Here is a 22,172-nt window from a genome sequence, read left to right as displayed (position 1 = left end):
AACTCGTTCCACCTATGTTCTGACAGACAATATGAGAAGCCAGTGATAGTGAGAATAGTGCTGTGCCAAACCAGTCATGGCTGGAACAGAGTTAGAGACACATCAGGTTAGGTTGATGCACAGAGTGCAGGAGTAACACAGGTGCTAATGTTGTGGATACTGCAGCTGTGTGCAGCAGTCATTAGCTCAGTTATCTCAGCCGATTTGAACTTGTGGCGATACGAGGGGGACTGTGAATAAAAAGCAGCCAGACAACACCACCCTGGGAATTTCACCCAGAGAATTCTAACTGGTGACGGTAGAGCCCATAAGGTGCCCAGGCCCGTCCTACAAATAGGTAGGAGACGTGGTTCCAGGTAAGAAAAATACACTTTATTGCAAATAAACAGAAACTCTAAAACCACCACACGCAGACTGTAACACAGTGGGGGGGGGGACTAATCAGAGCTGAGGCTTACCGGTGGAGAGAATGGGTCGCAGAGGGGGTGAGAAATCCCAAAATAAACAAAAAAAACAGCGATCACCCCAGTCTCGCGTGGTAAGCACACACATGCACCCAGTAGTTGAAGGGGACCCAGGAACCCAGGAGACGCACGGCACACAGGAAGGGGAAACCACCACCTTGGACCCCAGGACCACCACCTTCAGCCCTCAGCCTGAAAAGGAGAAAGGAAACAGGGAATTAATAAAAAGGGTTATACCCAAAGGAAATCAAATAAACCAAGGGAACAAATCTAAATATAAAAAGGTGGGCAGACCACAAATTACAAACTCAAGAATTCAACAAAATCTGCTGCCCAAAATAATCTGAATTCACAGTTGTGTGGAAATACAAATGACCTAACCAAATTACCTAAATAATCCAGATATACCAAAGATTAATTAAGGAAAATGAAATAACACAGATGTAACAGAAACACAACACAAAGCATCCCAACTCAGAAAATAACCCCAATAACAATTAAACAATATAATAAAACAAAAGACTATGAAAATGGGGAAACCCCCACGCATTCATCCACACATTAAAATTTGGGCCTATGCCACGTGCAGGGCCGACCAGACCGACTCTGGTGTCGGGTATCGGCCACGAGCAGAGCCGCCAGGCGCCACAGTAAACAACAGTCGGTCCCTGGCCAACGGCACTCAAGACGGCGGCCAGACAAGTGGGTTGGAGGAGCGGCGAGGCAAACTAACAAAAAAACACCAAGGCAAAGCAGCAGTTCCTCTCTCTCTGCTCTAACAGCTGCCCAGCTCGGTCTGTCAAAGAAAGGAAACTAATGAAGAAATATCACATAACACAAAAGAGCAGGAATACCAGCAGGCATAACGAGCAGCCAGGAGACACACACATGCACCGATCTAGGCGTCTGCACACGAGCGGCAGCAGCGAGGTCCCCAAATAGATGACAGAGGGCGCAGCCTGCCAGACACTACACCGGCATGAAGCTGCAGCCCGTTCAGCTGTAGCCAAATAAAATGAGCAGTGATCAATGGTGAGAGGTGCCATGCTCTACAACATGACCGAGGCAGCCACTGCTACAGTACCTGCCAGGGGAGACCAGAGCGAGGTAACCTGGAAGGAAGCGGTCTCGAGACCAACGAGCAAGAGGGGGCCAGGAAGAGCGCCTGTCCCTTTATATGGTGGCCCGGAATGCTGTAAATGAAGTAAATAAGGTCAGTCGATTCACCTAGGGGCAGATGATGCTTTTCCTGCTACAAACTCATCATATCACCGGTAGTTTCTGCTTTAGCTGTGTGTGTTCTCCTTCTAGCCAAAAACAATAGTAGAGGAAACAGTGCAGTTGGTCATTTAAACAGTGATTTATGAAGCAGTTAGCAGACAAACACTGACTCTGATAGAAAGTTATACAAATATGTTGGAAGGTCGATCAATGTTTAAAGGACTTGTTGTTCCTCCTGTAAATATGACATTTTTCACCTGTCGGCCATGTTTGTTGGTAACATCAGTGTTGCTGAGTCGTCACGTTTGTTTATGTCGTCAGTCTTTTCTTTTTCTTTGCTTTGGTCTTAATGAATCCAGGTGTTTTACCAACTTGGAACCAGATCCTAAATGGACCTGGCTCTCAGGACTCATCCCAACTTTTTACAGTGTTTAATGACACAAACCTGCTCAGCTACAAAACACAGGAAGAAGAAGGTGGTGTAAAAAACCAAAGAACAAACAGACTTTCAGTCCAACGTGTCTGATCTGATATTGATCCTCTAGTTAGAGACTTGACTGAGGTCAGCAGCATGTTATGAATCTGTGTTGACATGAACAGGTGTATGAATGTTGAGCTGACATTTGGATGATGTCTGTAGAAGGCTGACATTATGATGATCCACAATAACAGAAGGACAAAGTCACTCTACTCATTTTAGAGAAAAGATCATTGATTAGGACAGATCTGATTATCAATGATTTGATCTGCATCTTTTATTCTTTATTCAGGTTGATGAACTGCAGGTTGTCAGAGATCAGCTGTTCTTCTCTGGCCTCAGCTCTGAAGTCCAACCCCTCCCATCTGAGACATCTGGACCTGAGAGGAAACAACCTGAAGGATTCAGGAGTGAAGGAGCTGTGTGGTTTTCTGCAGAGTCCAGACTGTAGACTGGAGACTCTGAGGTCAGTTCACTGTCTGTTACTGTTGGAGATCTTCTATCTTTAATCCACAACTGAACCTCATTTATCTTCACACAGAACTTGAATCCATTCATTTAGAATGAATGACATGTTAAATAGTGGTTGTTCCATATTGTCAGTTGTTCTGATCTCACACTGAGAATTATTTCAGTGGCTAAAAATGTGTGTTTTCATCTTTAACACAAGTGAGAAAATTGAGTTGAATTTACTAATTTTAATATTTTTTAATAATAATTTTAAATGTGTGAAGGAGGAAAAGTTTAAAGGAGCTCACTGTTGGTTTGACATGTTTCACTCCATTAACTGACAATCTTATATTGTAAGGTGTTATTATTATTATTATTATTATTATTATTATTATTATTATTATTATACAAAGACCATTGATTAGGACAGATCTGATTATCAATGATTTGATCTACATCTTTTATTCTTTATTCAGGTTGAGGGGCTGCAGTTTGTCAGAGATCAGCTGTTCTTCTCTGGTCTCAGCTCTGAAGTCCAACCCCTCCCATCTGAGAGAACTGGACCTGAGCGACAACTACCTGCAGGATTCAGGACTGAAGGAGCCAGACTACAGACTGGAGACTGTGAGGTCAGTAGTTGGAGTCAGTCCATGCTGCTTCCATCAGTATTGTCCTAAACACAGTTAGTATCAGAGCAGAGATCCAGTGTTTCCTGTAAAGCTGGGACCTTCTCAGTGGCTGCTTTCCTCAGTGAAGCTGTGAGAGGAGAATGGTGACAGGCTTCAGGATTGAACAGAAAGACAGAGAGACAGAGAACTGTCAGCCAACACTCACTCCAATACGTTAACACAGTGGTTCCCCAGTTTGGGGAGGGTGGGGATTATCCAAATGCATTTGGCAAGAAAGATGAAGAAGTCAGTGTGTGAGTCTTATCACTGCATCAGTGGCTGCAATGAGCCTGTGTTGTCTTTCAGTTTTAGCTTCATAACTGACACCACGTCTAGAACAGCAGGGAGAATGAGCTGTGCAGCTGCAGTCTGTGGTTTCTTTACCTTTTCTTTGTCAAACCACCTGTTCAGAATTTATTCTTTTTCAAGACGGTAAATTAAAACCCAGTAACAGTCTGAGCCGGACTGATAGGGTTCTGGATGGATCAAGATAAAATCCTAATGATACCCATCCCTACGGCTGGTCAGTGGCTTCGACCTGACTTTAGGCAGATGAGCAAATCACTGTTCAAATCACTTCATTATAAGCCTTGTTCAACCAGTGATGTTTTGTAATTATTATTTTTTATGGCGGACAGTGCGATCACTCTCTAAAGGTGGATTACTTTATTTTCTCCCACATTAAATCCTTCATGTAGATTTTAATAAAACTTTTAAGATACAACACATTTTTATTTCTGTACCTTGTTTATTTGTTACTAAAGCATTTATCAGTAATATAGTTAACATGGAAAAAATATGAATATGTTGCAATGAATGTCGATCTAAATATGCTCCTAACTGTTGGGCTGGTGCTCCTAAAGTTTTCAGTAAGGAGCACCGGTGCTACAAGAGGAAAAGTTAGTCTGAAGCCCTGAAGAGGATTAAGCCCCTCTAAGGGTCTGTCTGTGCACAGGGCTGCCTTCATGAATGATAAGAAATAAGCGACTGATGGACACAGTAAGAGATATTTAACTCATTTGTTCTGTGTCCGATAGTCGTGAGATTTCAGAACGATGTCGTGTGACTTGTAGGTTGACAAAGATCCATTTCACATTAGGTCAGAGACATTTATTACAGTTATTCACCAAGAACATACTTGTCAAGTCTGAGGGCTAAAGGACAGAGGAAGAAGCTGCTCTGAGGTTCTGTCTGTGCAGGTGGCTGCCTTCATGCATGATACAAATATCTGACTGAGGGGCACAGTGTGTGATTTTTAACTCATCCGCTCTGTGTCCAACAGTTAAGCAATTGTACGAATCGCAATGAACCTGAGGCGCCAGTCCCCCAACGGGTGCAGAGTGCGAGGGCCTGTTGAACGCTGCTCACAGCTTTCATTTATCTTACATGAGTATAATTCAAACTGACTGGGTTTATTAAACTGTGTGTGTGTCTCCAGTGTTACAGGTTTACCTCTCAGACCAGAGAAGATGAATGATTTGGATGAAGAGGAGGACAGAGCAGAGTCTCCAGGATCCATCTGTCTGTCTCTGAAGAGTGACTGGTCCATAGGAAGAATTATAGACTTCAGTATTGGACCTGGACCCTCAGACAGAAAGTAAGAGACAGTTTCTACTGTGAACTAACCTGAAGATGATTCAGTGTTGAAATGTATTTCAGCATTAGCAGTAATAGCAGCTCTGGGTGGATATTTACTCAGGATTTGTGGTCCTTTTTTCTAAAGTCACAGTCACATTGACTTTGTGTTTATTCAGTAAAAGACTGCTCAGAGGTTTTTGCAGGAAACACTGAAGAAAAGCAGCATTTTATGTTTCCTGTTCAAATGTGCAACAAATGGGAGGAAATAATGTAAATTTATCCACAGAAATAATGTAAAGATCATAGAGCTGAATTCAACCTGTGAACTGTGGGTTTGTCCTCCAAATCAAATCAATTTAAATCAAATTTTATTTATATAGCGCCAATTCACAACAGAAGTTATCTCGAGACGCTGTACATATAGAGCAGGTCTAGACCGTACTCTTTATCTTATAAGATTTACAGAGAGAGACCCAACAGATCCACCATGAGCAGCACTAGGCGACTGTGGCAAGGAAAAACTTCCTTTAAGAGGCAGAAACCTCGAGCAGAACCGGACTCAGGGTGGGCGACCATCTGCCTCGACCGGTTGGGTTTAGACAGAAAGAGAGGGGGGTGGGGGAGTGGGGTAGGAGAAAGACAACATTGCAGATACACAGACTAAGTCAAAGTGTAAATAGGGTTCTGCCTCCAGAGCTGGAGAGTCTCCTGCTGCTCCCATGATCCAGCTCAACCCATGATGCGACAATAATTAAACATTTACTAGTGTTATTGATAGTGTTAGTGCTATTAATGTAGCATTGTTTGTCATTATTATTCCTTTAGCTGTAATAATAATTATTACTATTATTACTATTATTATTATTATTATTATTACTAATACTACTGCAGTGAGAGACAGTAGCAGAGAGAGAGAGAGAAGCACAGCCTGGGCAGTAATGTGCTTGAGGGAAGAACACACAGTTAAAGTGATGCAGTGATATTAAGACAGTTAATAGTAATCTCATCAGCAGGACATCATGGACAACATTTAATAAATACTAAGCTTAACTGATGCATTGAGACTGACCCAACCCGCCGAGGGAAAAATGGTATCCTGAAATAGGAACCAGAATAATGTGCTAGTTAAAAGTTAAGGCAAAAAGATGAGTTTTTAGTTTGGATTTAAAGGCCTCAAGTGAGTCAGCCTGTCTAATATCAATAGGGAGGTTGTTCCAGAGGAAGGGGGCCCGATAGGAGAAGGCCCTGCAGCCTGCTGACTTCTTTTTGACTCTAGGGACAGACAGCAGCCCTGCACTCTGAGAACACAGAGCACGGGATGGAATATAAGGGTTAAGAAGATCAGACAGGTATAAGGGGGCTAACCCATTTAGAATTTTATAAGTCATTAAGAGAACTTTAAAGTCTGATCTAACATGAACAGGGAGCCAGTGAAGGGAGGCTAAAACCGGGGTAATATGGTCAAACCTTCTCGATCTGGTCAGCATTCTAGCTGCAGCATTCTGGACCATTTGCAGACTTTTAGTGCTAGCACGCTGTAGTCCTGAAAGCAAAACATTACAATAATCCAGTCTAGAGGAAACAAAGGCATGGACTAGAATTTCAGCATCTGCCATGGAGAGAAAATACCGAATCCTAGCTATATTGCGTAGGTGAAAAAAGGCGGTCTTTGTAATGTCTTTAATATGCTGATCAAAGGAAAGAGTGCGATCAAGTGTGACACCCAGATTTTTGGCTGTTGTATTTTGAGAGATAACACAGCTGTCAAGGGATATAGTCACATGATCGAACTGGTGTCTATATCGTGCTAGGCCAATAACCAGCATTTCCGTTTTGTCTGAATTGAGAAGCAGGAAGTTTTGAGACATCCAGCTTTTAACAGAAGACAAGCAGATCTCTAGTTCCCTAATTTCAGAGGCATTATCAGCCTTTATAGGCACATATAGCTGGGTATCATCAGCATAACAGTGAAAATTAATTCCATGACTCCAAATAATTTGGCCAAGAGGAGAAATATAAAGAGAGAAAAGCAGGGGGCCAAGAACAGAACCCTGGGGTACTCCATATTTCACATCAGAAAAGGATGATACAGTGTTATTACAAGAGACACACTGAGTTCTGTCAGATAAGTAAGATTTTAACCAGCTGAGGGCCACGCCAGAGATTCCAAATCTATTTTCCAGTCGGTCCATGAGTATACGGTGGTCTACAGTATCAAAGGCTGCACTAAGATCAAGTAATATGAGCAGAGAGGTGGAACCTGAATCTAAAGAGAGTAGCAGATCATTTACTACTTTAGCAAGTGCTGTTTCAGTAGAGTGAAAGGCCCTAAAAGCAGACTGATACGGTTCAAATAGATTATTATCAGCTAAATGAGCTGAAAGCTGCTGATACACCACTTTTTCTAGTATTTTAGAGAAGAATGGGAGATTTGAAACAGGCCGATAGTTACCTAAAGACCCAGGATCAAGGTGTGGTTTCTTAAGTAAAGGTTTAACCACAGCTGATTTAAAGCTAGAAGGAACAGTGCCAATATTCAGCACTGCAGGGCCCAAGACTGGCCAGAGATCTTTGGAAAGTTTACCTGGTAAAGGGTCAAAAAGGCAAGTGGTGGGTTTAGAAGCTAGTACTATCTTAGATAATGAATCAAGACATATAATGTCAAAATTCATCAGAGCAGAAACTCTCTGAGACTCAGTGTGATGCACAGCCGGTTCTGCAGCAGATGCTGGAGAAACTGAACTGATTTTTAATCTAATCTCATCAATTTTACTGCAGAAAAAATTCTGAAACTCACAGGCAGTAAAGGGCGAGCAGCTAGGAGCCTGCTGCTTTTCAGTGTTAGCTACAGTGTCAAAAAGAAATCTAGGATTATGTTTATTGCTATTGATTAAATTTGAAAAATATGCTGCTCTGGCAGTAGACAGTGCACGCTTATATTCCAGAACACCCTGGTGCCACTGGAGATACAGAGCTTCTGATTTGGATTTGCGCCATTTGCGCTCTAATTTCCGACAGGCCTGCTTCAGAGCACGTGTGTCGTCTGTGAACCAGGGAGTGGACCTCTTTGGCTGTTTAATTTTAGTGGTGAGAGGTGCAACTGAATCAAGGAGACTAGACAGGGTCGTATTTAAATCCCTGGTACACTTATCAACAGAACCAATTGCTGTCATAAAAGGGGCCAGGACCTCTGGTAATTGCTCACTAAGAACAGTTAAAGTTGCGGGACCTATGTGTCTGGTGGAAGATATATTAGAGACAATTTTAGGGGGACAGACTAGAGTTGCATCAAATTTGATAAGAAAATGATCGGAGATAACAGATGTGACAGGAGAGATGGTCAGATTAGACACCTCAATCCCACGGGAAAGAATCAGGTCTAGAGTGTTACCACCACAGTGAGTGGGTTCATGTACAGACTGTGTGAACCCGAAAGTATCAATAAGTGCCAAAAAAGCTATATTTAAAGGATCAGAGGCCTTATTTAGGTGAATGTTAAAGTCATCCATAATAAGGATATCATCACTATATGTGACCAGACATGATAAAAAATTTCCAAATTCATCTAAAAACTGTGAGTAGGGGCCAGGTGGCCTGTAAAGTACCACAAGGTGGAGTGGTTGGAGTCTATTCTCCTGGTGATGGAGACCAGAAGCTATTGGAGAAGGTTTCAATACTACAGCCTCGAAGGAGTTAAAAGTGACATTAAGAGCTGAGGTTAGACCAAAGAAAGACTTATAAATTAAAGCGACGCCCCCACCTTTTTTCGTAGCCCGAGCAACATGTGCGTTGGCATACTCAGGTGGGGAAGTTTCATTTAAAGGCAGGAACATATCTGGTTTAAGCCATGTTTCACATAGACCAACCATATCCAGATTATGTTCAAGAATCAAGTCATTTATCAATAATGCCTTGGTAGAAAGTGATCTAATATTTATGAAGCCAAATTTGAGGATCATATTGAGCCTGGAGCTGCTGGTAGCAGCCTGGTGTGGCAAGGTACCTATAGATGAAGTATTAATAGGAATGAGGCATCTAGTGTTTCTGTTAGGAAATTTAAGTGGCCTTTTATTCAGTACTTTATGGGACCTAGCTCTGTCACCAGTGGCAGGAGTGGTGTTTTGTACATGGTGGTTTAGAAACTTAGGAAACTTGTGAATAGTATGGTGGGGAATGGAGACAGTCTCAATGCAGTAGATCAGGCTATCAGTCTGAGCATCTAAAGTCTGCAAATGTTCCTGGTTAGATTCATCATCTAAGCTAGTGGACTCCAAAACCGCACCACCTAAAGACCTAGCAGATTCTCTACTCACCTGCGACCTGCCGATCACTAGTGTCTTACTGTCAAACCCGACGTAAACACCTGTCTATATTCCTAGATAAAATAGCAGCGCCTGCTCCAGTAGGATGCAGACCATCTGCCTTCAGCAGGTCAGGACGGCCCCAGAAAGAAGGCCAGTTATCCACAAAACTATATCCCTGCTCACTACAGTGACGAGCCAGCCAGCGGTTCAGAGACGTTAATCTGCTGTACACCTCATCATTACCCCGCATGGGTAAAGGACCAGAGACGATCTTTCTAGCAAACTCAAACGTCCTAGCTAAACTAGCTTTGGTGACCTCAGACTGCTTCATTCTAATGTTATTGGTGCCGACATGAATGACAATGTTGCTATAACTAGGTGTGCAGTGTACCTGAGCCCCCTGTTTCTCCCTGCATGATGCCAGCAGATTATCCTCAGTGTCGGAAGCTCTGGCCCCAGGTAGGCAGGAAACATTGGCTGGCGAAGCTAATCTGACATTGCGAGTGATGGAGTCCCCTATGACTAGAGTGCGTTGTTTAGCCCTGTCAGCGGGAGCGGGGGAGACACGCGGGCGCACAGGACTACCAACGGGGCTAGCAAGAGTCGAAAACCGGTTTGCAGTCGGGAGGGGCGACTGCAGACCAGGCCACACAACCGGTTGCTTGCTCTTACGTGCCCCTTTCCGCCGGCTGACAGGGACGAACTCCGCACTCACTGCCGACGAGGCTAAGCTAGCCCTAACAGGCTCGCTGTCGAGCCCGTGGCTAACGCTATCTGGAGGTAATGCTAGGAGAAAGGAGCTGCTCTAGTTGACGGACACGTCTCTCTAGCAGAGACACCCTGTCTTCAAGAACAGAACAGCTTACACAAGCCATAGTAGTAGTTACTTTAAGCTAGGTTAGCTGTAGGAGTAAGAAGGTGAGGCTACAATTTAAAATAGGCTAATGAGGCTACAAACGGCTAAGCTAAATTAAACTAACAACAAACAGGCTAGAGTCAGAGGAAGTATCAATCAAATATCAATACACAGGTAGCGATCAAAAGTAAGATAGATTAGTACAAAGCAGCAGCAGATAATGTGTAACAGGAGACTATAGGACAGAAAGTGAAGAGAGAAAGCGGAGCAGCGAGTAAGTGTCGGTCTCACAGAATCACGGCGTACGGTACAGGTAGCGTCACAGGTAGCGTCACTGATGTAACGTGTTATAATGAATGTGTTGATGTCTTCACAGAGAGAAGAGGAGGAGTGGTGTTTCTGTGGAAAGATCCAGACCAGGACCTGGACTGCAGACAGCCAGTCAGACCAGCACTGTACAAAGTAAGACTGAACATGTGTCTGCTGATGTCTTCATTTGTGAAAACAGGACTTGTTGTTTTCTACAGAGTCATTTGTTCTATCACACAGCTCTGACATTTAAGATGATTCTAAAGAGCACAACATGAAAAAGCTTTTCTCTGCTTGTTTTTCTGGAGCTGATGAAAAGAATCAGATTGTCTTTCTTTAGTCTGACAGTGTTTGTTGTCTTTCAGCAGATAGTGGTCTGCAGGAGGTTTTAGATGAACATAAGATCAGTCTGAGGAGGAGATGTGAACGTGTGACTGAAGGAACTGATGGAACAGGAAGTAGAACCCTCCTCAACAGGATCTACACTGAGCTCTACATCACAGAGGGACAGAGTGAAGAGGTTAATACCCAACATGAGGTGAGGCAGCTGGAGACAGCTTCCAAGAAGAAGACCCTCCATGACACTCCAATCAGGTGCCAGGACATCTTTAAAGCCTTACCTGACCAACAGAGACACATCAGACTGGTTCTGACCAACGGCGTCGCTGGTGTTGGAAAAACCTTCTCAGTGCAGAAGTTCACTCTGGACTGGGCAGAGGGCTTGGAAAACCAAGATGTCAGTCTGCTGGTTCTGCTTTCGTTCAGGGAGCTGAACCTGATCAGAGATGAGCAGTACAGTCTTCTCACGCTGCTCCATGTTTTCCATCCAACATTACAGAAGGTCACAGCAGAGAAGCTGGCTGTCTGTAAAGTTCTGTTCATCTTTGACGGCCTGGATGAAAGCAGACTTTCACTGGATTTCAACAACAGGAAGGTTGTGTCTGACGTCACACAGAAGTCATCAGTCAACGAGCTGCTGACAAACCTCATCCAGGGGAATCTGCTTCCCTCGGCTCTGGTCTGGATAACTTCCAGACCTGCAGCGGCCAATCAGATCCCTCCTTCATGTGTTGACAGGGTAACAGAAGTACGAGGCTTCACTGACCCACAGAAGGAGGAGTACTTCAGGAGGAGATCCAGTGATGAAGAGCTGTCCAACAGAACCATCTCACACATCAAGACCTCCAGGAGCCTCCACATCATGTGTCAAATCCCAGTCTTCTGCTGGATCACTGCTACAGTTCTGGAGCACATGTTGACTACAGAGCAGAGAGGAGAGCTGCCCAAGACCCTGACTGACCTGTACTCACACTTCCTGCTGGTTCAGACAAAGAGGAAGAAGAACAAGTACCATGAGGGACATGAGACGAGTCCACAGGAGCTGACGGAGGCTGACAGGGAAGTTCTTCTGAAGCTGGGGAGGCTGGCGTTTGAACAACTGGAGAAAGGAAACATCATGTTCTACCAAGAAGACCTGGAGCAGTGTGGTCTTGATGTGACAGAGGCCTCGGTGTACTCAGGAGTTTGTACAGAGATCTTCAAAAGAGAGAGTGTGATCTTCCAGAAAACAGTCTACTGCTTTGTTCATCTGAGCGTTCAGGAGTTTCTGGCTGCAGTCTACATGTTCCACTGTTTCACCAACAGGAAGACACAGGTACTGGAGGACTTCCTGGGAAACGACTGGTACAACACAAACCATAAACTGTCTCTGGATGACTTCCTGAAAGGAGCCCTGTGGAAATCCCTTGAAAATAAAAATGGCCACCTGGACCTGTTTGTTCGCTTCCTTCATGGCCTCTCTCTGGAGTCCAACCAGAGACTCTTAGGAGGCCTGCTGGGTCAGACAGAGAACAGTCCAGAAATCATCCAGAGAACCATCAACAACCTGAAGAAGATGAACATGTCCAACACCTCTCCTGACAGAAGCATCAACATCTTCCACTGTCTGATGGAGATGAACGACCACTCAGTCCATCAGGAGATCCAAAAGCTCCTGAGGTCAAATAACAGATTTGGCATAAGAGTCCCTATGATCCAGTGCTCAGCTCTGGCCTACAAGCTGCAGATGTCAGAGGAGGTTCTGGATGAGTTGGACGTGAACGGGTTCAACACATCAAAGGAGGGACGACAGAGACTGATCCCAGCTGTGAGGAACTGCAGAAAGGCTCGGTGAGTCCAGACATGATCATTACAATTATCAGTCAGTAGATTAGTAGTTTAGTTGTTCAGATCTACACAGTATTAAATTATAGTCTAATGTCTAACAGGATAAGATGATGAAGTGATGACATTTTCTATCCAAAAGGTCAAACAGCAGTCACTGTGGTAACAACAAACACTTCTGGGCTAATGGTTAATGCTAAAACATGATGGAACAAGTAGAGAAAAGTCATCAAATGAGTGAAGTGACTCAGTAATGTCATTTACCAACATTATCTATTTAAAGTTTGCTGACATTAACATTAGCCTCCATCAACTACTGGTCACACCAGACCAAGAGTGAAGATGAGCTTTATTGCTTCTTCAACTTTTCATTTGAAACAGTGAAGTTGTTGAAGTTTAATGGTAATAGTTGAAAGTCTTTCCATATATGATGTTAAATGAGACAGAAACTCTCAGGTGTTTTCTCTCTTGTTGCTGTAGAGGAGAATTCAGTCTTCTTATACACACCAAAGGTCAATGTCCTGTTCTTCTGATGACATGATGTGAAAACCATGCAGCAAACAGAGATTCTATTGAATTGTTCTCTGAGCTGAACTCATCAGAAATGTTCTGGAGTCAGTTTAAAAACAGTGGACAATCTACATGTTTTTCTAAACAAGATGGCTTCATTCTGACTCTGGGATCAAATCACATGATGGAAACATAAAGGTGACGTCATTTTCCCTCCCTTCATCTGCAAAACAAAGATTCCCATTAAAAGCCTGCAGGTCTGAGAGAGTGATGAGAGTTATTGTTTCATGTCAAACACAATAAGATGAGATGAGCTGAACCACAGATGTGAAGAGCAGATGTTGATCATGTTGTGTTGTCATATACACTGAGTGTGTTTTCATTTCAAACTGATTTTATTCTGATTTTATATTTTCTCTAATCACAGACTTGTTAACTGTCGACTCTCAGAGATTCACTGTGAAGTCGTGGCCTCAGCTCTGAAGTCCAACCCCTCCCATCTGACAGAACTGGACCTGAGTGAAAACAACCTGAAGGATTCAGGAATGAAGATACTGTCCTCTGGACTGGAGAGTCCAAACTGTAGACTGGAGACTCTGAGGTCAGTTCACTGACTGGAGCTGTTTTTTCTCTATATTCAGTTCAAATCTTGAAAGTTTGAGTTTTTCATTGGTTGGTACATTTTAGTGATTTCTGTGTGAGGATTTAAAAATGAGCTGGTGAAGAGAAAAGACTCTCTGTTGTAATTAGTAGAAAAAGAAGAAGGTGAGACCAGTCACAGTGTTTGTGATTTAGAGCAGTAGAGAAGGTACAAGTTTGTTGAAATAAGAAAGTTGATGAAAATCAGATCTGCTCATTTGAACCTGACAAAAGCTGCATCTGTCTTCATCAAACAAATACTGCACCAAGGGCTGGGTGATAAAACGATAGTGAACATTATCACAATATAACTTTTCCTCGATACATATAAGACATGTGATACAGCATCAACAGAACTCATTCCACCTATGTTCTGACAGACAATATGAAAAGCCAATGATAGTGAGAATAGTGCTGTGCCAAACCAGTCATGGCTGGAACAGAGTTAGAGACACATCAGGTTAGGTTGATGCACAGAGTGCAGGAGTAACACAGGTGCTAATGTTGTGGATACTGCAGCTGTGTGCAGCAGTCATTAGCTCAGTTATCTCAGCCGATTTGAACTCATCATATCATCGGTAGTTTCCTCTTTAGCTCTGTGTGTTCTCACAACTATTCAATTCAATTCAATTCAATTTTATTTATATAGCGCCATATCACAACAACAGTCATCTCAAGGCACTTTTCATATAGAGCAGGTCTAGACTCTTTAAAATAGGTATTTACAGAGAGAGACCCAACAGATCCACCATGAGCAGCACTAGGCGACAGTGGCAAGGAAAAACTTCCTTTAAGAGGCAGAAACCTCGAGCAGAACCGGACTCAGGGTGGGCGGCCATCTGCCTCGACCGGTTGGGTTAAGAAGGAGAGAGAGGGGGGGGGGGGGGGGGGAGAGAATAGCAAAAGAAGAACATAGCATAACACAGGTTCCATATCAGATGTAAGGTGAGGCCAGTAATACAGCAGTAGTAGTGATAGTAGTGATAATTAAAGTATTAGCTGCTAACACAGCAATACAACTAATAGCAGTGTAAGTCATTTCTAATTCTAGCAGCAGGTGTTGAGTGGAGTTGTAGGAGCAGCAGGAGGCTTGTCATCACAGATCAGACTCTACAGCTCCAGAGGCAGAAATACCTGCAGAAAGAGACAGAAGAGGAGAGAGAGACGGAAGAGCACAATACTACAGGAAAGGGGAGATACTGAGTTAGTAACATGTAACATGGGATATGAATCCATATTGAGTGGAGAGAGGGAGGGAGAGAGGGGGAGAGAGAGAGAGAGAGAAAGGAGCTCAGTGCATCATGGGAGACCTCCCGGCAGTCTAGGCCTATAGCAGCATAACTAAGGGATGGTTCAAGCCTGAGCCAACCCTAACTATAAGCTTTATCAAAGAGGAAAGTTTTAAGCCGACTCTTAAAGGTACAGAGGGTGTTTCTGCCTCCTGGACCGAAACTGGGAGAAGGTTCCACAGTAGAGGAGCCTGATAACTGAAGGCTCTGCCTCCCATTCTACTCTTGGAAACTCTGGGAACCACCAGTAAACCAGCATTCTGGGAGCGCAGAGTCCTGGTGGGATTGTAGGGGACTATGAGATCTTTAAGGTAAGATGGAGCCTGACCATTAAGGGCTTTGTATGTGAGGAGGAGGATTTTGAATTCTACTCTGGATTTGACTGGGAGCCAATGTAGAGAGGCTAACACAGGAGAAATGTGATCTCTTTTCCTAGTTCCTGTCAGTAGTCGTGCTGCAGCATTTTGAATCAGCTGCAGAGTCTTTAGAGACTTGTTGGGGCAGCCTGATAATAATGAATTACAGTAGTCCAGCCTAGAAGTAACAAATGCATGGACTAGTTTTTCTGCATCTTTTTGAGACAGAAAATGTCTAATTTTGGAGATGTTACGCAGATGAAAAAAGGCAGTCCTAGAAGTTTGTTTTATGTGTGAGTTAAAGGACATATCCTGATCAAAGGTGACTCCCAGATTCTTTACAGTGGAGCTGGGAGCCAGGGCAATGCTGTCTAATGGAACTACATCATTAGAAAGTTTGTTTCTGATGTGTTCAGGACCAATTATAATGATTTCAGTTTTATCTGAGTTTAGTAGTAAGAAGTTGCTTGTCATCCAGATTTTAATGTCCCTAAGACAAGCTTGGAGTTTGGCTAGATGATTGGTTTCATCAGGTTCCATTGACAGATAAAGCTGTGTATCATCTGCATAACAATGGAAATTTATGGAGTGTTTCCTGATAATATTGCCCAAGGGAAGCATCTACAGAGTGAAGAGGACTGGTCCAAGCACTGACCCTTGTGGAACTCCATGTCTAACTTTTGTGTGTATGGAGGAGTAGTTGTTAACATGTACAAACTGAAGCCTATCAGATAGATAGGACTTAAACCAGTTTAGTGCCGTTCCTTTAATGCCAATGAAGTGCTCCAGTCTCTGTACAAGGATGTGATGGTCAATTGTATCAAAAGCAGCACTGAGATCTAACAAGACAAGTACAGAAACAAGTCCGTTGTCTGATGCTATCAGGAGGTCGTTCGTAACTTTTACAAGTGCCGTCTCTGTGCTGTGATACAACCTAAATCCTGACTGAAAAACCTCAAATAAACTATTGTCCTGTAGAAAGTCGCACAACTGTTTTGCAACTGCTTTCTCCAGGATCTTAGAAAGAAAGGGGAGGTTAGATATAGGTCTGTAGTTGGTTAATACATCTGGATCTAGAGTGGGCTTTTTTAGAAGAGGTTTGATTATAGCTGTTTTATACGACTGCGGAACATAACCTGTTAACAAGGACAGATTTAACATATCTAATACAGCACTGCAAATTAAGGGCAGAGCTTCCTTAAGCAGCCTAGTTGGGATGGGGTCTAAGAGACAGGTTGAAGGTTTAGATGCTGAGATAATTGATGTGAGCTGGGCTAGGTCGATGGGAGAAAAGGAGTCAAGGTTAGGTTTTGCAGCTGACTCTATGGATCCTGTGTTATGGCATAAATCTGTACTGATTGAAGGCAGGATGTGATTAATTTTACCTCTAATGGTAAAGATTTTATCATTAAAAAAAGTTCATAAAATCATTGCTACTGAGGGTTATCAGGATGCGTGGATCTATATACAACTAGCATACAGCTCTCAGCAGGTAGGACTCACCTGACACCAGAGCAGAGAGAGTTGGAGCGAGTCTCACTGTCTGCATCGCTCTGTGCTCTGTTTTCATCAAGTATTGAACTCCACAGTTAGTTTGGTGATTTGGTCATTTGAAGATATGGTTGTAAAGCCTGTGGCTCTGTTGCTCTGTGTGTGAACTGTGAGGCAGCTAAAACAACTGTAACAGCTCATCCACTGACTCTGTGATTGAATCAGGGTCTTCTGACTGATGCATCAAATAGCTGAGATTTAGTGGGCAGCCCTAAAACTGACCTTATGGTGTCTTCACATCTCACTGAGAAGTGAAGAGTTTCAACAGTGATTAGATTTATATGGTGATACATATCGATATCGACCGATATGAAACATATCATGATATGATTTTTTCCCACATCACCCAGACCTAACTGCACCAAGCTAAAGTCACAGAGATGATGATGATGAAGGACACCAACCTTAGACTGGACACACACACACACACACACACACACACACACACACAAAGCAGAGGCACTGTGAACCAGGAGGTGAGGAGAGAAATTCATCAGTAAATGTCAGCAAACGTAGTTTAGACAGAGTGCAGATACATTAGAGAAATAATCTCAATCAAATATTTTATTGGTTAACAAACATTTCCTTTGTTTTCTTGGGGGGTGGGGTCACATTGTGGAGACATAACGCCTCCCAGAAACAATAGTAGAAGAAACAGTGCAGTTGGTAATTTAAACTGTGATTTATGAAGCAGTTACCAGACAAACACTGACTCTGATAGAAAGTTATAGAAACATGTTGGAAGGTCGATCAATGTCAAGGACTTGTTGTTCCTCCTGTAAATATGACATTTCTCACCTGTCGGCCATGTTTGTTGGTAACATCAGTGTTGCTGAGTCGTCACGTTTGTTTACGTCGTCAGTCTTTTCTTTTTCTTTGCTTTGGTCTTAATGAATCCAGGTGTTTTACCAACTTGGAACCAGATCCTAAATGGACCTGGCTCTCAGGACTCATCCCAACTTTTTACAGTGTTTAATGACACAAACCTGCTCAGCTACAAAACACAGGAAGAAGAAGGTGGTGTAAAAAACCAAAGAACAAACAGACTTTCAGTCCAACGTGTCTGATCTGATATTGATCCTCTAGTTAGAGACTTGACTGAGGTCAGCAGCATGTTATGAATCTGTGTTGACATGAACAGGTGTATGAATGTTGTGCTGACATTTGGATGATGTCTGTAGAAGGCTGACATTATGATGATCCACAATAACAGAAGGACAAAGTCACTCTACTCATTTTAGAGAAAAGATCATTGATTAGGACAGATCTGATTATCAATGATTTGATCCAATATGGACCTGGCTCTCAGGACAGATCCCGACTTTTTACAGTGTTTAATGACACAAACCTGCTCAGCTACAAAACACAGGAAGAAGAAGGTGGTGTAAAAAACCAAAGAACAAACAGACATCATTGATTAGGACAGACCTGGGCCCGATTTTTCAAAAGTAATCTGCTCGGATTTTGGATAACGGATTGGATCAAATCCCGAAAATGGGTTTTTCAAAAGAAAAAATGGATTACGTAATCAGATTAGATCACATTATCCAGTCTTGGTTTTGATCCGGATCAAACCTTTAGTTTGGGTTTTTTAGAACTTTTTAGTAGGATTGGGATCACTTTGATCCAAAAATCTGGATTATACTGATCCCATCAGAAGGGTGGATTCAGCGTGGATTTCAGGCCCAAAATATAATGAAACTTTAAAATTGTATCAAATAATACTATATTTGGATCATGCAGTATAACTTACAAGATGTCCTATTTATTCATAAGGTTTTAATTTGATTTGTTCATCCATCAGGCTACAGTGATTAGGTAGGTTATAATATATTCAGCCTTTCAGTATAGGCCTACAGCAAAGTAGAAAGAGTTTGGCCTCATAAAATAATCTCCCAAACAGCTGTCAATAAATAATATATTTAATTCTGTCATTAATTAATGTGTAGTCATCACAATCAAAGATATTTTTGTTTTGTTTTTAGATTATTTTTTAGTAATGCATGCAATGATAAAACAGAACAAAGCAATGGCATCACTGGAAATCCAAAACAAATCCAAATCAGAAATAGTTTCTAACTATTGTGTCCCTTGTTGCACGTCCTGTTTGCTCGTTCTGGCAGAATGCAGGAGGTTGGTCAGGGTCTCCAAGGGGCTCAGGTGCATCACTGTCAGCATAGAGAGGGACATTGCGCTTGGTAGCGATGTTGTGCAGGACAATACAGGCAAGGGTTATGTTGCAGGCTCTCTGTGGTTCCGCTCTCAGGTAGTTAAGGCATGTGAAGCGCCTCTTAAGAACTCCATTTAAATGCTCAATTACACATCTTGCTGTGCAATGAGTGGCGTTGAAGCGTGCCTGCGTCAGTGTATTTGCTGTCAGAAAAGGGGTCATCAGCCATGGTAGGAGTGGGTAGGCACCGTCTCCTAATATTATTCATCTGGTCGGTTGGTTTGGAGGTCTCTATATAGAGCGCTCTCCCTCAGGATGCATGCATCATGGACAGACCCAGGCCACTTGACAACGCAGTTGGTGATGATGAGGTCAGCATCACACGCAAGTTGGACATTGATGCTGTGCCTCCCCTTTCTGTTTATGAACTCCCATTCATTCTCACGAGGTGCTTGTATATGCACGTGTGCAGTCGATTGCTCCAATAATATTGGGCATATTCCCCAAAAGAAAAAAGCTGCACTTGGCCTGGGCAATCTGGTTGTCCTTTGGAAAAGAAACAAATTAATTGACCAGGCTGGCCAATGCGATTGACACATCTTTCACCACATCACACACAGCTGATTTTGCCACTCCCATAGAGTCACCAATAACTTGGTAGAAAGAGCCACATGCATAAAATCGGAGAGCAATGAAGATCTGGTCTTCCACAGACAGACCGTGACTCCTTTGGGTTCTGTGTTGTAGTTTTGGCCAGAGAAGGTTCACAAGGTACTCGATATCAACCTTCCCAAAGCAAAACTGGGCATACAGCTCCTCAGTGGTGTATTGCTCCAGCAGTTTGGTACACTCAACATACACCCTTTGACGGTATCCTCTCCTGGCAAAGTGGTGGTGGCGGTGGACAACACCTGCCATTTCACGGTCTCTCTGTGACCCTCTCTGTGAATTCTCTGAGAAAGGCTGATTTAAATGGCTGTGTAATTGTGTGTCTTTTCAAACACACCTGTTATCACTAATTAGTTTTGGCTTGTGTTCAATTGAGGCAATCAGACCCAAGGCCTATAAATGATGAACAATGTTCACTATAGTAAAGCAATGGAACCATGGACTCAAGAAGCTGTAATTTCACTGCTGCCGAAACCAATGCACTACTAGAGGGTGTTAGGTATAGCTAAGGGTGGAGATACCAACAAAAAGAAAAATGATGTTTGGATTTTAATCACAGAAGATGTGAATGCCATAGGGTCTGGCCAGAGGAGGACCACAGACCAAATAAAGTTTCGATGGAAGAATCTTAAGGCCAGGGCAACAAAGGACCATGCTGAAGCCAAAAACCCACAAACAGGCAACAAGCCCTTTAAGAGGGGAGATTACACAGATGTGGTCCTCGACGTCATTGGAGGTGAGAAGTCGCAAGCTCTGCATGGTATTCAAGGTGTTGTAGGGGATGGCGAGTCTGGGATTGAGGAGGAGAGTCAGCCAGTTCCTCCTGAGGCTGATCCAGAGAGCACATTTATTTTGAATCTCAGCTCTGTTACTGAGGAAGAAGCTGGATCCTCACTGGTAGAGCCAGCAGTAGTTGTCACACGATCTCAGAGGAAAGGCTTGAAGCGTCCTTCATCAAACAAAGATGATGATTACAAGGCACTTCTGCAAAAAGAGGCTGAAAGGGCAGAAGTACAGATTCGTCTGGCAGAGGAACAACTGACTCTCACCAAACTACAGCAAACCAAGGCCAGACTTAAGATCCGCCTCCTAAAGGCCAAGCTCAGACAAGCTGGTCTCTCCACATCAGATGAAGAACTCTGAAATTATTGTTGAGTATTTGACATTAAGCCTTTTTATTGAATTCAATACATCTATATTTGAAACTTGTTTGAAACTAAATATCCTTAATGTACAGTGTTTGTGAGTAATGTTTTATTTATTTGTTGTAGGTCTCAGATGAGCGGACTGCTGGAAGAGGGTGTTTTTTTTGTGTGTGTGTGTTATAGTTTTACTGGCTATTCTACTTGTTGCTCTTTACATATCTATAGTTCTACATTGTGATTTCCTATCCTATTTGAGCGCTGGTTATCCAGATTTGGTGATCCTGAAAAGTTTCTATCTGGATCAGATTGATCCAATCCAATGTTGCTTTGAAAAACCGGCTCAAAAGTACACTACTCACAATAAGTTAGGGATATTGTGAGAGACTCAGTGGATGTCATACATACAGTGTTTCTTTCACTTCAGAGATTTTTGGGATAGGGAGGCAATTGTATTGGGGTGATAGACACACCTCATTTTGTGTTTTCCACGTAATGGTCTCACTGTGTACAGTGTGCCTTACATATTGGGGCCAATATATCCCTAACTTATTGTGAGTAGTGTAAAATGGATTACGTGATCATGGATAGCAAAAAAAAATACTATATAATTACCAAATCTGGATCAATTTTATCCGGATTAAACCTTTTTGAAAAACCAGGCCCTGATTATCAATGATTTAATTGACATCTTTTATTCTTTATTCAGGTTGTGGAACTGCAGGTTGTCAGAGATCAGCTGTTCTTCTCTGGTCTCAGCTCTGAAGTCCAACCCCTCCCATCTGAGACATCTGAACCTGAGTGACAACAAGCTGCAGGATTCAGGAGTGAAGAAGCTGTGTGGTTTTCTGCAGAGTCCAGACTGTAGACTGGAGACTCTGAGGTCAGTTCACTGTCTGTTACTGTTGGAGATCTTCTATCTTTAATCCACAACTGAACCTCATTTATCTTCACACAGAACTTGAATCCATTGATTTAGAATGAATGACATGTTAAATAGTGGTTGTTCCATATTGTCAGTTGTTCTGATCTCACACTGAGAATTATTCCTTCAGGTTCAGTTCATTTCAGTCAGTTGTCATCAATAATGTCTGTTCACTTCAATCAAACCTTCACAACTCACACACTGGTATTTCTCCCAGTCAGAGGACTAATGTTTTCTAAATACACTGTCAGGATGAATGTCTGTTTGATCAAATTGTGTGTGTGTGTTTTGATCTTTAACACAAGTGTGAAAATTATTGTATTTTTTCATCCAGTTGAATTTACTTGTTAAATGTGTGAAGGAGGAAAAGTTTAAAGGAGCTCACTGTTGGTTTGACATGTTTCACTCCATTAACTGACAATCCTATATT

The 22,172-nt window shown here is 42.7% G+C and overlaps 2 protein-coding genes across 17 annotated transcripts in view; one reads left to right on the top strand and one right to left on the bottom strand.

Annotated features, from left to right (window-relative positions):
- LOC108892946 (NLR family CARD domain-containing protein 3) overlaps nt 1-21,758 on the top strand; it is a 29,488-nt gene extending 7,730 nt beyond the window's left edge. For 10 of the 16 annotated variants that reach the window (XM_051068160.1, XM_051068168.1, XM_051068166.1 and 7 more), the window contains 7 exons: nt 2,456-2,629; nt 3,090-3,242; nt 4,720-4,878; nt 10,396-10,481; nt 10,694-12,497; nt 13,429-13,602; nt 21,527-21,758. In XM_051068160.1, the coding sequence (XP_050924117.1) occupies nt 2,456-2,629; nt 3,090-3,242; nt 4,720-4,878; nt 10,396-10,481; nt 10,694-12,497; nt 13,429-13,602; nt 21,527-21,743 (2,767 nt within the window). In that variant the 3' untranslated portion in view covers nt 21,744-21,758. The remainder of the gene's footprint in view (nt 1-2,455; nt 2,630-3,089; nt 3,243-4,719; nt 4,879-10,395; nt 10,482-10,693; nt 12,498-13,428; nt 13,603-21,526) is intronic. The other 6 variants (XM_051068158.1, XM_051068165.1, XM_051068162.1 and 3 more) reach the window with 6 other exon arrangements.
- LOC127140223 (putative nuclease HARBI1) lies at nt 1,684-21,412 on the bottom strand. The gene is given in 4 exon segments (XM_051068170.1): nt 1,684-2,237; nt 17,931-19,287; nt 19,290-19,474; nt 19,476-21,412. Coding segments are annotated over 3 exon segments (1,023 nt in total). The 5' UTR covers nt 19,925-21,412; the 3' UTR covers nt 1,684-2,237; nt 17,931-18,898.
- Nucleotides 21,759-22,172: the final 414 nt, after the last annotated feature.

This window comes from Lates calcarifer, unplaced genomic scaffold, assembly GCF_001640805.2.
Source record: "Lates calcarifer isolate ASB-BC8 unplaced genomic scaffold, TLL_Latcal_v3 _unitig_2550_quiver_1272, whole genome shotgun sequence".
In the NCBI taxonomy this organism is placed as follows: Eukaryota; Metazoa; Chordata; class Actinopteri; family Centropomidae; genus Lates; species Lates calcarifer.
Note: the sequence above shows the minus strand (reverse complement) of the source record. Positions and strands in the feature narration are given on the sequence as shown.